This window comes from Protopterus annectens, chromosome 5.part0, assembly GCF_019279795.1.
Source record: "Protopterus annectens isolate FY-2018-M chromosome 5.part0, PAN1.0, whole genome shotgun sequence".
NCBI lineage: Eukaryota > Metazoa > Chordata > Ceratodontiformes > Protopteridae > Protopterus > Protopterus annectens.
The window spans coordinates 1,142,948,512-1,142,967,372 of record NC_056735.1 but is presented as its reverse complement, the minus strand read 5'-3'; the positions used below and the strand labels follow the sequence as shown (position 1 = coordinate 1,142,967,372).

The 18,861-nt window shown below is 40.4% G+C and overlaps 1 protein-coding gene across 2 annotated transcripts in view; it reads left to right on the top strand.

The window, feature by feature from the left end:
• Nucleotides 1-18,861, top strand: part of EDAR (ectodysplasin A receptor) — a 988,067-nt gene that overhangs the window by 681,574 nt on the left and 287,632 nt on the right. For both annotated transcript variants that reach the window (XM_044070998.1, XM_044070997.1), the window contains one exon: nucleotides 15,854-15,925. In XM_044070998.1, coding sequence (XP_043926933.1) covers nucleotides 15,854-15,925 — 72 coding nt within the window. The remainder of the gene's footprint in view (nucleotides 1-15,853; nucleotides 15,926-18,861) is intronic.

Genomic DNA, 18,861 nt, shown 5'->3' with positions numbered 1-18,861 from the left:
TGCAAGGAGTAGAGGTAGCGAAGGTGGATGAGTTTAAATACTAGGGATCAGTAGTTCAGAGTAATGGTGAGTGTGGAAGAGAGGTGAAGAAGAAAGTACAGGCAGGATGGAGTGGGTGGAGAAGAGTGTCAGGAGTGATTTGTGACAGACGAGTACTAGTAAGAGTGAATGGGAAGGTCTACAAGAGGGTAGTGAGACCAGCTATGTTATATCGGTTGGAGACAGTAGCATTGACAAAAAGGCAGGACTTAGAGCTGGATGTGGCAGAGTTAAAGATTTTAAGGTTTGCACTGGGTGTGATGAGGGTGAGACAGGATCAGGAATAAGTATATCAGAGGGTCAGCCCAGGTTGGAAGGTTTGGAGACAAAGCCAGAGAGGAAAGATTATGTTGGTTTGGACATGTGCTGAGGAGGGATGCTGAATATATTGCGGAAAAAGATGCTAAGGACGAAGCTGCCAGGTAACAGGAAAAGAGGAAGGCCTAAGGTAAGGTTTATGGATGTGGTGAGAGAGGACATGCAGGTGGTTGGTGTGAGAGAGCATGATGCAGAGGACAGGAAGAAATGGAAACAGATAATCTGCTGTGGCAACCCCTAACAGGAACAGCCAAAAGAAGATGATGATGCACAAGGCTACTCCAATACCCTTGTTGTTCAGTCACACTTACCATTTGGATAATAATATTGCACAGTATAATTGGACACCCTTTTATAAGGGCTTTTTAGTAGCTGATAAATATTAGTGGGTAGTGGCAAGTGGTACTACCATATAGTCTGGGTAAAAGGGGCACAGTTGACGAACCTGAGCCAGCCTTCCCCAGGAGTGTCTGTGTGATTGTATATAACTCTTATCTCAAAGTGTGTGTATCAGCTACTTGGGCAGGGACATGAAACACTGGTTGGCAGAGAAGGTGCTGGAGGTTTTATCTTGACCACTAGGCTGAGATCTGGACCCTATAGCTGTGTCAGTGGAGAGTCTTATTGGGGATCTGGAGAGAAAGAGAGAAACCAGCCCCAGACTGACTGTAATCTCTGAGTGCTCTTAAGGGAAATTGTACTTTACTGTGTATGTATTTATTGTCCTTTCCCTATATGGATGCCATTTACTGGTGTTAGTGGTGAGGATTGAGGCTCCTTGATTGCTGGGCCAGTGCACGGGCATCACAATGATAATAATTGGGATCATACCATACTGGCCCATTTAAATGCTGCCTCTGTCCTTTAGTAGAACAGGGGGCAGTTGTGTGGAAAGTTTTCTATTTCTCATCCATGGAGTCAAGCGCTTAATATGGACAGGGATGAAGTTTGTTTTATGTAAATGGGGGAGTCTGTTCCAGAGCAGAGATATCCTCTGCAAAGTACACCTTTCCCTCCAAACTGTTCCTTTGATGTTGCAAAAGAGGTTTACATCCCTAGGCTGAATATTTCTGATGCCATTTGACTTTCTGATGTCAGTAAATCCATCACTATTGGGACAGAGAATGCCTTTTGCACCAGACACAGGTCACCTCTTAGCAGTCTGTAGGATACAGAGTGTAGTGACAAGGCAATGAGTTGGTACATGTAGGACTTGCTGCTTAGGACTTGTATCCTTCTCATAAGGTATCTCTTATAGGTATTCCTGTTGTTTCATGTATCTGGACAGATGCATGCCAAACAGAGCATTATATTAAATGACTGGCTTAATAAGAGCAGAGTTAAGGGGGACAATGACATCCCTTGATCTGAACACAGTCCCTTGGTTTATAAGCTGTACATTATAGAAGGACTTTCTTACAGCAATGAACACATGTTGATCAAATGTAAGGTCACTGTCCACATAAATGCCAAAATCCTGAATAAGTAGGTCAACTCTTATGGGCTTATTGTTAATGTGGTAGTTCCCTAGAATAGGTGACTTTCCAAAGGATACAATTATGCTTTTGTTTTTTTTGGCATATGGTTTCAGTCCATGATTTTGGCACCAGTTATTTATTTTGGACAAACCTTCCTGCAGGCTGCCTAAGTCATTTGGTGATCAATGACTGCTCCTAGTTTGCAGTCATCTGCAAACTTTGTTAACCAGAGCCCTTTGGTATTGGCTTTTACTTCTGAAAAGTACATACTAAACAGGAGACGTCCCAGCATAGAACTCTGGGGGACTCCATTGGTCCCTGGTCTTTGTGGCGGTAACTTCCCCTATTTTGATTTCCTGCATCCTGTTTGTGAGCTAGTTGAATGTTACAGCTCTGCCTAGCAAACTGCATTGTAATAGGTTATGTTATGTTATAAATTAAAGTATCAGTTAAGAGTTTCACTCAAAAGCTAACTGAGATGTATGTCTCCTAATATGCGATGAGAATATCAGTGCTGTCACATGGGTGTGTTTATAAATAGCCTATATTTTGCTACCTTTTTGTTGGTTCATTGACTGCAGATTACGGTTAGGTAACCGTGCAGCCTAAACCACAACTAGTAACTTAAAAAGGTTTACATAGTCCCCACTGAAGTCGTAGCACCCTACTACAATGACAGTCCAGATAAAAATCTAGTTTATTGAACCAAGAATCTTTAATACAATGTGATTTGCTTAACTGCAAAAATCAGTACATCTCACTTATTTGGTCAAGAGGTGAGTCACGTTCTAATAGCTGTCAAGCAGAAACTGAGTCTTCTTTATAGTTTTCTGAACATGTCTTGCAAAGCTCAGATATAGATCAAGAAAAGACTTGAATAGATCCAGGAAGGGATGCATACTCTTCCCTTTATTATTTACTTAATACTCATAGCCATTGGCAAAGAAAATAATAGACTCTCAAATTTAATGATATAACTGGTATGGTAATCAAGAAAAGATAGTTGTATTCACAGATTGTATTATTTTGTGCTTGATAAATCCATAAAAATGATATTTCAGTGTTGTTGGACATTTTGAGACAGTTTAGAGTCTTTTCAGGACATACAATAAATGAAAATAAAATAAAAAGATGTAGCAGTAAGCTATGTACCCATACATGAATTGGCTCAGCAATATCCATATCTATGGGGACACGAAAAGATGAAGTATTTAGGTGTACACATTAAAAAGGATTGTCGTACAGCAGCTAAAGATATGTGGGAAGAGATAAAACAAAAGATGAAATAAGAGAGACAAAACAAAAGAGAAAATAGGAATTGAGAAGTTGGAAACTCTTGATTATAGATATGCATAGTAAGATACAAACAGTGAAAATGTTTCTAGTCCCTTTCATGTTATATACAGGCCATACAGGCCATGCATGTTTTATCAACCAGAGGAGATGTTGTGGACCTTAATAAACAGTTGGAAGGACTTTATTTTGGAGGGGAAGAGCGCAAGAGTTAAGTGGAATAAGTTGTTTCTCTCCATAGAACAAGGTGGTTTAGGTCTGAAGAGATACTTTAGAGATATGCAGTTAAAGACTCATATACATAACACAAGCAGAAGGTTATAATTCAAATCAGAAGGTATGATGGAGAAACAAGGGGGTTAAAAAATAAGGAGAGAGAAGGATTTTGGATGCAGGCCCCTAAAGTGAACAACAACAACATTGCAGAATATTATATCTAAAGAGAAAATGTTCTGAAAGCTAAGCCACCATGGGAATGGAGAAAGGAGATTTTACCATTAAGTATGACTACAAGTAGGGGTATAGAAAATAGGCAAGAGAGGACTGGAATTATTTGGGGAAAATTAGCAAAGGAGCTAAGGTACTGGGAGCAAATATCGATGGAGGGAAATGTAATAGAATGGGATGAAACCAAGTGCAAGTTTGGACTGCAGGTTAGTCATGACCTTCTCTGTCAGGCATTGATAACAGAAAACAGCCAAAGAGAAAGGGATAAGGGAATCCTAACTGAAAGACCAGCAGCTATGGATGAGTGTTTGAGTCTAGAACAGAAGCTGCTGTTAAAACCAAGATAATCAATAGGGCGTATAAAGTATTGCATAACAACTGTAAAAATCAGAAGAGGTTATAAAAGATTAGGAAGAGAAAATGTAATGGCAGTGTACAACAGAACAGTTTAAAGACATCTGTATAGGCTCCCAAGTATGGAATAAAGTCCAGAAAGTTTAGAATGTTTGCATGGAAGTGCTTGCAAAGGGATTTCAATACCCCAAGAAGACTTAAAAGAATTTTCCTTGGGTGGATAGCAATTGTTGGAGATGGGATAGGAGAAAGCGGGGTATATGGTAACATGTTTTTTGGGGGAGAATATAATACTCATATACTTATTTGCAGTTATTTAGTGTCTCCCCAGATGAGTACAAGAATGTTCTAAGTAGGCATTGACAGTTGCCCATTTATGTTCCAAACAGCATTACTTTAGCTTTAAGGAAGGTGACCTGCAGACCTATTTAGGTTCATAGGTTGGTACTGGGCTATCTGCCCGAAGGCATATATTAGCCCAGCCGTGGTGTGCGGTATTCACCGCCCCTTTAGTAGTTCCCTAGACCCTTGTACTAGCAGCTAGTACCCTTGCCCCCTATCTAGTAGTGCTGTTGGTGTGATTCCTGGTGTGAACTTTCTGTTACCCATACACTCATCATGGTTCCTCTTGAAGAGTGATAGTGAGGGGCTCTGTCTTATGTAGATCGGGACCCTGTTCCATAGTAAGGGAAGTCTCTGCAAAGGGAATCTATCCCTCCAGCATGTTCTATTCATTGTTGTGTTGAGGTTTATATCCCTAGAGCGTGTAGCTGGAGTAGATTTGGTTTTGCTAAGATGGAGCATGTTCATCAATTCTGGGTCGGACATGGCTCTGTACGTTAGACAGAGATCGCCTCTGAGATTTACACTGCATATGATTTGCAGAATGGCAGAAGGAAACAATAACTCTATCTAACCTGTCCCTAAGTACATTTAGCATGCTGCCTTCCTACATGTCTGCCTTCCTTTCCTGTTACCCTTTCTCAACCTGCCCCATGCCCTTTTTATTGCCTCTGGAATCCCTCTCCAGCACACATTCATATAGCTCATTCTATGGGCTTATAACTCTTTCTATGAAGAAGTACTTTTATAAATCCAAGAAGTAGTTACTAGCCATTAAAATCTGATGCCTGTATCCCCTCCTTACTTCTGTTCTTCCTGCTCATGCCTGCTTCTTTGACATGATTGTATACACCAACACCATGTCCCCATGTCTGTTGTGGTTGCAAGTGAAAAGTGCTCTAACTCCTTTAGTATTTGGCCCTATCCCTTCCTCTCCATCTCAGAGATCTTTCTGGTGCTTTTCCTCTGGATTACTGCTTCTTTGGTTGTATGGGTAGACATGAATATATATCATGGTTATGTATTGCCTTGCTTTTATTTGGAGGTAGACACCATAACTCTAGCAGCCTCATAATCCTTTCTTTGTATGCCCTTAAAAATGTGTACAGTAGTCAAGATGTGATCTAACCAAGGATTTTCAAATTAAAATATTTCCTTTTTGCTTTTGGAGTCTGTTCCTCTGTAAGATCACATGCCAGTATTCTGTCCACTATTACCACCACTGTCTCACTGTACTCATGCTGGTCATGTCTGTTGTGGCCATCACCTCGGGTTTAATTATTTATTTATTTATTTATTCTTTGTTGACTGGGTTAGTCCCACTAGGCTAGTAACTTCTCTTCAGGGGAGACCCGAGGTGATATTTATACTACTACGGAAAATTTGACCAGGGCATCAGTGAATTTCCCCTAGTCTTTTCAGATGGGGGACACGTTTGTATGTGGCGCGTTTGCTTCCTGCTTCCAGTCCGGGTGTGAAGGCAGCTCAGAGAAGCAGGAAGCTACCATAAGGAAAAATGGAGGCCGTAGAGCTGACTGCTAAAGTAAATTGTGATTTTGGTGCTGTTAATTGAACAGCAGATATGTGTAACTCATTGGAGAAGGAGTCAGAAGGAATGATAGTTCAAGAGAGGAGTATGGTGTATCGGAGATGGAGGAAGAGGCAGTCAAGCCTTTTCAAAGCAGTATGAAGGCAGCAGATGCAGTGGAGATAGATTTGGAAGAGGTGTTCCAGCAGAAGCTTTTTGAATCCAGTGATGCAACACAGGATTGTATTGTTAGAACCCTCCAGTTGGGAGGGTTCCGGGATGATATATTGTTGGAGATGGTAGAGAAAAGTGAACCGGAAAATGGAAAGGATTTGTTCTGGGGGAGAAATGATGGAGAGAATACTGAAGGAAGAAGTGCTGCAGAGTGAGGAGATGCAGAAGGAGAAGAAATTGTACACTGAGATGGTGAGAGAAGGAGAACGTAAGCAAGTAGAAGAAATGAATGTTAGAAGAAAAAACTGTTCAAGGTTTGAGTCAGAAAGAAGGAAGAGGCTCCAACGGACAGATACAAGGTATGGGACAATGTTATTAAAATGCTTGGGATTAAAACAAATGAGGTAAGAGCAGCTATACATATTAAAGAGACTTTTAGTGACATTATTTTCGAAACTGGGCAGATAATGGAAAGGTTTATAGAGGAATATGAAAAAAACAAAAACTGTTCACCATGGAACTTGTATGTACTTAAGCCCTCTTTTATAAAAACTAAGAAAAAAAATACTATTCAATTCTGAACTGAGATTGAAAAAGAGACTTTAAAAAACACTTACTAAATCTGTGTAGTGATGTACTATATTTATCAAAATTATATGATAATAGAGGTTTATGAACTGGGGTGTGGGATTGCAATGTGATACTGAAACTGTAAAATGATTGTATTGTACATATTCCAAATGTTATTAATGTTGAAGGAGATAGAGGTTTGGTGAGATATTGGGGACAGCCAAAAACATGCTTTTTGTGTGGAAAAATGGATCATTTAATTAACACGTGAAAAAAGAAACTGTTTTGTATGTGGGGGTTTAGGACACGATGCAAAATATTGTGAACCTTAGTGTTATAAATGTAAAAAAGTGGGACATTTGGGGTGTGGGAGTGTGACAAAATGAAGTTGCATTAGATATAACAGAAGATGTAATAGAACAAGGTAATAAGGACAAAGATGTAGAACAGGATGTAGAAGAGAAAAAATGGGAAGAATGATAGTAGTAATACCGATATGGAATGGGTAACTCAAAAAATAAAGTGAAAGATGATTTAAATACAGTAAATCTTGAAGAAGAAGAGTCAAGTTTATGTGAGAATGATTATGCTAAATGGAATATAGTTAAACAAAAAAGAAATTCAGTTGGAAAACCAGTGAGAGAAAGGTAAAGGAAAAATATAGAAGACTTTAAAAAAGAAAAAATAGAAAGGGAAAAGATAAATACATACTATTAAAGTAGACTTACATGTAAAATTTTGTAATAAATGTGAATAGTTTTAAAAAGTTGCAAAGAAGGATAGGGATTTTGGAGTGGTGTAAAAAGTTAGTAATGTTATTATACTGGAAGATATTAGTTTTTTGTCAAAAACAGGAAGATATGAAACAGAAGTGTGGTGGTGAAAAACGCAATATGGAACTTCAGGAAAGAGACCTGCTCAGGAAACTTGTATTATATAATGACACAACGTGTTAGATGCTACATTTGTTATAACAGGTAGAATTACTGTTATTGACGCAAAATGGAGAGAACATGTTATGAGAATTATTGCATTATTATGCTTATGTTCTAAAAAGGAGAGGGAAGAGATGTTTAGAAAGATAATACAATATGTAGCAGTTAATACAGAGATAATTGTAGTAGTGGGCTTTAATTGTAATTTAAGACAACCAAACAACAAGGTTTATGATGTTAAAGTAGTAAAGGACATTATAAAATATGGACAGTTAAAAATATGGAATTTAGAGACTTGGATGTATAGATGAGGGGAAAAAAGGACAGAAATAGATTATATTTTATTATCAGAAAGTTTAGTAGCAGCTGAACATGGAGTATTATTGGCAGGGTTTTCAGATCATAGGGCAATATGGATTATATATTAACCATGGTTTTATTTTAGCATGCTTTATATTTTTTTTATTTTTAATATCCCAGGTATAAATAAATTTACTGTTGGTTGAGCAGTGAAGAATGAATATTTTTTATTTAGGGGAGAATATTTTATGTTGTTCTTTAGTCAGGGCTTTTAACTCTGTATTTTTAACTATGGTATAACTTTTATCAAGTGATGTGTTAATTGATCATTGTTAAGAGGTTTAATTGAGACATTGGTCACATGACTGGATTGTTGAAACATTTAAGAGTGTCTATGAAGTTGATTCTTTTATCTGATGAAGTCCAGCCACTGTGCTGGATGAAAAGCACTTAATAAATAGAGTTTGTGGTGTTGTTACATCGGTTGCTTTTTTATGTTTATGCAATATGGATTATGGTAGAAGGAGCTGATGATGATATAAAAATAGGGAAAGGCATAAACAGAATAAATGAAGTAAAATGGGATGATAAAGGGAGAAAACAGGTCATTACATTATCACACGACCATGTAGAAATGAGAGAATTTTACAAAAATTGGTCAGAATGGTGGTTAAATTTTAAAGTGAAATATAAAATATGTTATTGTTATATGACATGGGAAAATGAAAACAATATAGTGAAAAAAGGAATAATAAGAATCTAAATAATGATATGATTAAGTTCATGGAGAAAAATGATAAGAATTTATTTGGTAAGGAACAGAAAATATAAGCAATGAGTAAGAAAAAATGGAGCACTTATTGTATAAACAAAGATATTTTTTGAAAGGAAGAAAAAATGAAATTGCACCATATTTAAACAATAGAAAATTAGACAATAATAGTGTAATGAGGGAAATTAAAGATTCATCAGGTAGGATACGTAGTACACAAGAAGAAATGTTGAATATAGTAAAATAATATATTAGGACAGTATTTAAAGAACAGAAAAGTAAGACATGGAAGAAATGAAAGGTACGTACATTTTCAGACATGGGGAATAAGGAATAAGGATTTAGAAAAAAGATAGAAATAAGATGTACAACAGGTAATAAAAGGAATGAATTTAGATTCAGCAGTAGAACCAGACAGAATAGAATATAAAATGTATAAAAATCTGACTGTGGCGCAAAAAATGGTTTATAAAGGTATTAAATGAATGACTAGTGTTATATCATGAAGTAAAAATAAGTAGGAATGTAAATAATTTGTGATTGTGTAAAATACTTATGGATTATGTAAATAAAGAACCTTTAGTCTTTTTGATAGGTGCTGTAGGCTCTCTTACATCCACCTGACCTACCACCAACTCAGGCAGATGGAACTTCTGCTTAAGGTCTCATATGAAGGATGATACACTCAGGAGTGCATCACCACCCCCTTATGCTGCACTGCACTGCAATGCAGTATCAGCAAGCCATCAACCAGGTGTAGGAAAAGTACCTACAACCTTCTGCTCCTGAGGCGAGTGCGCTACCTGTTGGGTCACTGACACTGTAAATGATGTAGACACTGATACTTTTCTTGTCTTGTTATCCACTTCCACCAGCTGATACATCATATCAAGATCACTGTGTCCCACAAGCAGTCCTTTTTTCATTTGTTTGCAGTGAAGCTCAATTGTCACCTCACTACCTATGTGTTTAGGCTTTCCACATCCTTGCTTTGACTCTTACCCATCTTCTGTTGCACCTATTTTTGTATCACAAGCAGCAGATGTTGATCCTATTTTCTATTCACTCAGATATGTCAGAGATAAACAGTTGTTAACCAGGTAGGCCCACTGGACAAACAGTTCTTTTTCAGGGGTGACTGTGGAGCACAGTCTGATTAAGAAACTTGCTCAAGGTCACACAGTAGACAAATGAGAACTAAGGGAATTAAACCCTGTACCACAGGAACTACGGCTTACAGCATTAACTGTCTACACCAACTTAAGAGTACTGGACAAAAAGGAATCACCTGCAGTACTTATCAGTTTTTCTATTTCCTAATATCGAATCTCCTTCACCATTGCCTTCTGAATGCTAACATTGCACCATACAACAATCCATTTCATCAGTCTTGGTCCTATTGCCAACTCTTCCAGTTCTCCTGTCATTTTTTAATGTGGGAGTGAGTCAAAGGCCTTGCTAAAATTCAAATACAGCATGCCTACTGCTACACACTGTCAAATTCACCTATAACCCAACTTAAACTGGATCAGTTTGATTTTCAGCTTCTTCTACCAATGATCCCATGTTAGTTGCTGTCTTGGAAGGCATTCTCCTTTAGAAGTGCTACTTGCTTTACTCTCAAGAGCCACTCTTTAATATTCCCTGACAGTGCAGTTAAGCAAACAGAGATACAATTCCTGCCCCTTCTACAAACTACTACACTATCTTCCAATCTTCACATAGTTCTGTACTAGTCACTGATCTCTGTCAGTGAATCTGGCCAAATTTCTGAGAATTGTCAGAGGTGGTCCATTTACCTGCCAGCTCTCATTCTATTCGTTCCTACTCTATCCTGGTATCTGTACACTGTTTTTCCCATTTTGCCCTGCCTCCCTCCCAGAATGTATTGATTTTTTATAAATACTGAAGCAAAATGTTCATTGGCTCTGTTTTTCCTTGTCATCTGTGATCATCTTATCTTTGCTCAACCTGGGAAGCTCCATGTAAGTAATCAGATATAGCAAGAGGCCAATGTCATCTGCAAAAAGCAGTGTATTAATATAGGAGAAAGAATTTTTATTGCATCTATAAAACAAGCCTAATGAGAAATTATCCTGTTTTATATCCTTGTAGTATCCCAATGTTTATATGATCAGAAAAGGAGCTGCCTTCTACAAGTGGCTTGAAGGATCTCTTGTGAAGAGAGTTTGTAATCTAGTACTGCATTTGTGTGTAAGCTGTACTGAATGAGCTCATTCATGAGCCTTTAAAAACAAATGGAATCAAACACATTGATTAGGTCTACAAAGCAGCCTCAGTCATTTTTATCTTCAGTCGTTGCACTGTGAGGATTCTGCCAGTACATCAAAGGGAACAACCTGACCTGCACTAATAGCAAAAAAAAAAAAAATCACTGACACTGATGTTTAAACACACACACACACACACACACATGCAATATTGCAGGAGACTACTCCTTTACTCCTGAGGTCCAGATTTTAGTAACTGTGAAATTAGACGACATGTCATGTTGTGATATTTGTCTGAAATTGTAACAGAGATAAGTTCTGCGGCCATTGTCTTTATCATTTTGATCGAGGCTATAAATTATCATTTAGTTGCTTTGAGTTCATGCAAGTGGATCCAGCAGTGTTTTGTTTTGTGGTTCGAAGTTAGTATTGCATCAAGCTTTGATTTTTCCAATGATGCTATGATACACAGTTAATGTGCCTGTAAAATTACTGAATGCTCACAACATGTAAATAGTGTTCATGAAGGAAATAAGAAAGGTCATGATGCTGATTCTTATTTTTAAGCAGTGCTTATGTTAACAGATGTCCTGAAAACCATAGTTTCTGACTGTGATTCTTAGTTTTAGCACTTGAATTTGCTTATTCGTGATCAGCACTTGTTCAGAACTAGTAAGCACTAAATAACCTACTAATTACTGCAGCAGTCAACCTTCCTCATTACCTAGAGGAAAACAGTTTTGGTACTTGCTTTCCTCACTTGCTTAGAGAAAACCAGCTCTTGTATTCACTTTCCTCACTTATCTAGAGGAAAATAGTTTTTTATTCAGGCATGTCCAGGGGTCAGCTCCCAGTGTTCTCTCCTGTCTGTCTGATAAATCTGGGCATTTTGCGGCAATGTAGAAATTGCCTCATGTACACAGACAACCCTCTCCTCCTACCACCCAACACTACATCCTGTGAGAGATGCACTTATCTAGCCAAACTGGAGGTAAAGCTCTCTCCAATCAAGACTGAGCTTGACAGTCAAGAGGAGAAGGTAAACACTTGTACCACACCACACTCATCACATAGTCTCACTAAATCTACACCAACAAAATCCACAAATAGAAACACATAAACATTCGCAGAGGCTCTCAGTAATAATCTGCTCAAGCAACAGAGACCTCCAAAGCAGAAATGCAAGCAACCTCCACCCCCCAACACAACCCAGATGACACAGCCCACAGACTCAGTGTGCCACTCAACTACAGCCAATAAGGCAAAACAACGTACCCAACACACTAGTCATAGCTGACTCTATAGTCATTCACACTGATGTCCCACTCACCAGGCTAAACAAAGAGAATGTTACTGTCAGCTGCCTGTTGGGTGCCAGGATCCACCACATAACCCACACACTCAGGTCACTCCACAAGTACACATATGACTCTGTCATTGTCCATGTTGGTGTGAACAACCTGAGACCTACCTCCCTGGACTACATGAAAAGAGACGTCAGAGCTCTCCGATCTTGTAGCCCAGACAGGTATGACCCTAGCCCTGAATAGCATTCTGCCATCACCCAGAATGATGCTGCAGTACAAGGACAAAATGATTGACTTCAACAATTGGCTAAGCTTCTGGTGCCATTCTAAAGGGATCCAGTATCTGTCTGCCTGGGATGACATGGTCGACAGACCACGATGCTTTGCCAGAGATGGCTTGCACCTGTCACCCTTGGGATTCCGAATACTGGCTAAGGTTCTTGCTGACCCTGTAGTGCCTTTTTTAGGCAAGGTTCAAATGATAAATTCATCACCATAACAGGAATAGGCAAGCAAAAACTGAGAGTGATGCTACTCAATGCTAGAAGTCTAAATCTCAAAATGCACTCACTTGAGGCACTCCTTAAAATGGAGAACATTGATATCTGTGCAGTGACTGAGACCTGGTTCAAGGCTCCAGAGAGCACCCCTGCACTACCAGGCTATAACTCATACCACAATTTTCAGCCATGTAACCTGGCCTGGAACACCAAAGGTGGAGGTGTGTCCATATTCATTAAGGATATCCACACCTCCAGGCTAGTTGCTCAGTATAATGCAGCCAAGGTTATCCAAGTGCAACTAACTCTGGGAAAAACTGCAATACAAATTGTAGCTTGCTACAGATCACCCACCATGCCCCAGGATTCCCACTCCTCTTTTCTTGATGTACTGGAAAATATTAGGGTTCAACCAAACACCCTAATAATGGGCGATTTCATCTACCCCACCATTAACTGGGAAAATTACTCATGTACCAACTCCTTCGTTCAACGCTTTCTGGAATTCAGAAACTCCAATGCCCTGGTCAACTTATCCACACCCCCACCAGGGGCAACAATATCCTAGATCTAGTCATTACCAACATGAGTGACCGGTGTTCCACACCTGAAGTCAACACCTCATTGGTCCGATCTGACCATAAGCTAATTACCCTAGATATCCACATCATACCCCCACCCCCCATTAATGGTAAAACATTTCTCCAAAGCCAACTTCATGCTTCTTAAGACAGAAGTGGTGAACTTCATGACACCCATGCAGATGGACAATACAGTTACGACTGCTGAATCCTACACAATTGCACTTTATAAGCACTTACATGAGTGCATGGATCATGCTATCCCAAACAGAACCATGACGCTATCCTCCAAAAAAAGGAAGCCAATCTGGTGGTCCCCTGCCATAAACAAACTGTACAACAGAAGGAAGAAACTGTTGCAAAAGAGAGTAAAATCCCATGAGTGGAAGAGCTTCCTGGTCAGCCTCAGTAAGAAACTGCGATCCCTGATAAAATCCTCCAAAGCTAGTTTTGAAAACAAAATTGCCACTGATTCTAAAGACAACCACAAAGCATTCTATAGCTATGTCAAGAATCTCAATGGCAACACTCAGATCTGCTCTGAGTTACAGCACAATGGCACTAAATATGCAGACCCAAATGATATTGCCAACATCCTGGCAGATAGGTTCAGTGCTAACTTTACCCCCTTCTCACCCCTAAAGAGGCTATCTCTATACTGGAAGAATGCAAAGTTCCTGTAAAAACCACACTCTCCAAAGTCAAGAACACAGCATCCATGGGACCAGGCAACATCCCAGGCTGCGTTCTACATGAACTACAGAATGAACTGGCACCTAAACAAAGTACCATGTTCAATCATAGCCTCACCTCAGGCTTTGTGCCTGCTGAATGGCACACAGCAACGGTTATCCCACTCCACAAGGGGGGAGCCACCACGGACCCTGGAAACTACCGCCCCATTAGCCTGACGAGCCTGGTCTGCAAGGCCATGGAACGTATCATCATGGAACTTATAAACAAAGACATTGATAATCTCCAAACTCTGGACCCCACCCAGTTCAGGTTTGTAAAAGGAAAATCATGTCTCCTAAACCTGATAGACTTCTTTGAAGCAGTCATCAAAGCTATAGACAAGGGTAAGGTGCTTCACACAGCCTATCTAGATCTTGCCAAGGCTTTCAACACCATCCCCCACTCTGGAATTATAGATAAACTCACTAAACTAGGTATACATCCCTATGTCACAAGATGGGTTGCCAACTGGCTCACTGACAGTGAAAGTAGCAGACTCCAAATCTGACTTCAGACCAGTGACAAGTGGAGTACCACAGGGTTCAGTCCTGGGTCCTCCTCTGTTTGGTATCTACTTCTCTGAAGTACAGGCTAACACAGAAGGTCTTTGGCTAACAAAGTTCGCAGATGACTGCAAACTAGGAGCCTTAATCAAAACTCCTAACGATGTGGACATCCTACAAAAGGGCCTCACTGAGACAGATGCCTGGTGTCAAAGCCATGGCCTCAAGCTCAATGCCAAAAAGTGCATTGTCATCCCCTTTGGTAAAAACTCTGTACCCATGAACTACAACATAGGAGGTAGTATACTTAGCACTGAAAGTGTGATAAGAGACCTTGGGACACAGGTGGACAGTAGTCTCTCCTTTGATAATCACATCAACACAGTAGTCAGGAAATCCTTCTATGTGGCACACCTCATCACAAAAGGTTTCTCATCCAGAAAAAAAGAGATCATTGTTCCCCACTACTCATCACTCATTAGACCCATTATAGAGTACAATGCCCATTTTGGTATGTACCTCACAAGACATCTACAACAACTGGAAAGGCCACAGAAATACCTCAAAAAGAGGATTGCCAGCCTCAAACAGATGCCCTACACAGACCGTCTCAAAAAATTCCAGCTTTACTCCATCGCATATCACCTACTCAGAGGTGATCTCTGCCTAACATACAAAGCTATGTCAAACCCAGAGCTGTTGGACATGCTGCACTTAAAGAAATCCCAATCCCTCCAAGCTAAACACTCTAGGGACCTAAACCTTGTCACCACAATAAACAGAACATGCCGGAGGGATAGATTCCTGTCCCAGAGACTTCCCATACTCTGGAATAAACTACCTATCTATATCAAACAAAGCTCCTTATTAGCACTCTTCAAGAAAAATCTTGATTGGATGGGAAATAGCAAATTCACCCCGGAGATCACCTCTGTGGCTCTGCTCGACAGGGTTACAGGAAAATAATTTTCTTGGGTGGCAAAAGCCAGGGTACCTTTTTAGCTGGGCTTGTATAGGCTCCAGGGCCGATAGCCTAGTACCTACCTATGAACCTATGATTTGCTGTCATGAAATTGGTTGTGAACCAGTTATACTTGGCTATTGAATCATCTAACCACTGTATTGAGAGACCGTTCTGAGTGTTTGTTGACTGTTTACCTGCTTCTCAGCCTTGGTTCCAAGTTTAGTTTTCAGGCATGATGTCACAGAGTATTGCAAAGTGGCCCCAAGGATGCCAAGATGTTTATTAATGAGTAAAACAAGCATAATAAAGGGTATTATTTAAAAATTGAGTGATCATGAATGCGCTTAATGCATGAATTCTAAATTTTCTTAATTACATTCTGCCAGAGACAAAGCAAATCTAATACAGAATTGTGCCTTTCTATTAAAGTTTCATGTAGGCATTAACGAACAGAATATATATTTTTTTATTATATTTTTTAGCATGTTTCCCAATTCGTAGTGTTAAAAATGTTGAACAAGCCAACAATCAGGAAGATACGAAAGTACTACAAGGTTGGTAATGTAACCTTTTTATTTTTTATTCAGAAAGTGTAGCATGCCAGAAAGACTAATTTGACTGAAAGACCTTTCTCTGGAGTAAATCTGTTGCGTGAGTAAATGCAGAATTGCAGCAATGGCTACCATCCATTTTCAGACACTACTTAATAAGATGTTTAAGCCATTTTTTTTGCTGTTAAGCAATCAGTTTTCAATTTAGCTGTTCAGCTTTTGATTGCTGTTATACGACTGATGACATAGTAGACGATTGCTGTCAGAGTCTATAAATCCAGCATTTTAGTTGACCGAGTCAAGTCAATGACAGAGAGTCAGAAGCTGCTACAAGTGGTCCAACCTGCATGTACAAGCATCTGACAGTGTGGATGTTCTTCATCTCACATTGCTGCAGTCATAACCTGTGGGTAGTCCACTGTCCTCGGTCGGCCCGAATACCAAAGTATTAGGCTGGCGTCGGTCATGGGCGCTCAGATCTGACGTCAGTGCGTCCCGGTATTAAAGCGCATGACCGACGTCATATCCTCAGTCTTTTTTGCCGCATGGTCCGAAGCAGAAGCAGTGTTTGCAAGTGCCGTTCGGCGTTCTGAAATTTTCGTATTTCGAGTTTCAGACCGAAACCAAGTTGGGCTAAGTACCCCGTTGGGGAATATTTTTGTTTTTTTCTTGCCTCAGTTAATTCGGATGTCAGAAAAAGTGAATAATTGTATTTCTTGTGGGAAACAAATACCGCATAGGGATTACCACTCTCTTTGTATTCCTTGTTTGGGGCCTGAGCACAACGTAGTCGGGTGTCGCTTTTGTGCTAGGTTTAATAAGCGCACCATTAAACGTAGGTTAGATTGCGCTAGGCTTGTCTTTGGGAAGCGGTGTAATTACAATATGCCGTCGGATCCTCCGACGCCCGCTTCTGCTAAGAAGCGCAAGGATAAGTCGTTAAGGTCCAAGCAGGATGAGTCGTCTGTTCCGGACGCCGGTTCTTCTGAAACTACGCTGGAAGCTGTAGATCCAGCCGAGGTTTCAGCTGAGTCTCAGGGGGAGACTTTAATTTTGCAAGATGTGGCCTCACAGGAGTCAGGTCAGGCTGAAGGGGCCTCTCAGGTTGCTGTACTCCCTTCTTTGCCTAAGGTGGTTAGGCCTTCTCCTTCAGTCTCTAAGGTACCTCCTAAGGGCAGGCCTGGTTTGCCCTCCTCAGGTGTCAGTCCTAGTTCTGCAGGCTCTGTGCCTAAAAGACACATGCTTAAAATGGCAGAAGATTTAATTTCCTTAATCAGGGGTTCTATGCCCCCTCCAGATAAGAGGCCTAGGGTGGAGCCAGAAGTGGAAAGTTTGGAACAGGTTTCAGATTACTCAGAGTCTTCGGCTGAAGACACTCAGGATCTTCCTCCTTATTCAGATTCGGGCGCAGAGGATTCCAGTCCTTCTGCTTCTCCTCCAGAGGATTTTTCCTTCTCAGAAACCTTGCATTCTATGAGGGAGCATTTTAAATGGGAAGGTCAGGATTTCTCGGATTCCCGAAAGAGGCTTTGGGAATTTTTGTTTTTGCCTCAACATCGGCCCTTAGCTATACCTCCTGTTTTGGATGTTGTTCAGGATGTTTTCTCTGAGGCTTCCCTTAATCCAGACTCTTTGCCTCCTGCGCCAGTTAAACCTGATAGGTATTACAGGGTGCCTGAGGCTCATAAATATCTGTATAAGAGCCCAAGGGCTGATCCAGAAACTATTAGTCAGGGACCTAAGGGAGTCAGGGCTTCTGTTGTAAAGAATCCAATTCCTATGGATAAAGAATCTAGAGCTTTGGATAGGTGGGGTAAAAAAGTGTACACCTCCTCCACTCTAGCAATGAGGGCTTTGAATTGCCAGTTTCATATGTTAAAGTACCAGAATTTTCTCCTTACTCAATTAAAATCTAAGGTAGATGCTTTAGCAGAGGGCATAGAGTGTAAAGAATTACAGGAGTTGGTTCATGCCTCTGATCAGGTGGGTAAGCATTCCTTGCAGTGTGGTTTCGATGCTTTACAGGCTTCTTCCAGGGTGGCTGCTACTGGATCAGTTCTTCGCAGGCACGCCTGGCTTAAGGATCAGAGTTTGTCAGAGCATGTTAAAGCTAGAATTTTGGATGCTCCTTTACAGTCAGAAGTTTTGTTTGGTCCTCCTGTGGAGTCTGTTTTAAAGAAAATGGAAGACAAAGCTAAGTCTATGCAGACTGTTAAAGATTTTTTACAGGTGCAGCCCCCTAAGTTTAGCAGAAATTGGCCTACTAAGGGATGGGCTTACCCTTCTTCTGATTTACAGTCTAGGGGCAGATCTAGACGTGGTAGGGGCAGAGCTCAGGGTTCTTTCAGGCCTAGAACGTGGAGTTCCCCTGCACCATCTACAAGTGAGGGCAGGGGCCAGTCCTTTCGTAAACAGGCCCAATGACCTGCATCTTCAGCTGCCAGATCCCTCCTGTCTGGCAGCTCCTTTGGGAGGAAAGTTAGCTCTTTTCAAGCAAAACTGGCTTTTAGTCACCCAGGACAAATGGGTACTGGACATTATAAACCGAGGCTACAAGTTTTATTTCCACACATTGCCTCCTTTCAAAGGCATGCCAGACGTTCCTCCTCAGCAAAGAGTAGAGGCTCACAAACAGATTTCTTTACTTCTTCAGATGGGGGCTGTACAGCAGGTCCCTTTGTCAGAAGTGGGCCTAGGATTTTATTCTCACCTGTTTCTTGTACCAAAGAAAGGAAACACTTGGAGACCAATTTTGGATTTATCTATCCTCAACACATACCTGGACATTCCAAAATTCAAAATGTTGACGTTGCAACAACTTCTGCCTCTGTTGGGCAAAGACCACTGGATGGTAACTCTGGATCTCAAAGAGGCTTATCTTCATGTTCCTATCAGACCCAGTTGCAGGAGATTCCTGCGTTTTCGGGCTGGGACTTTAC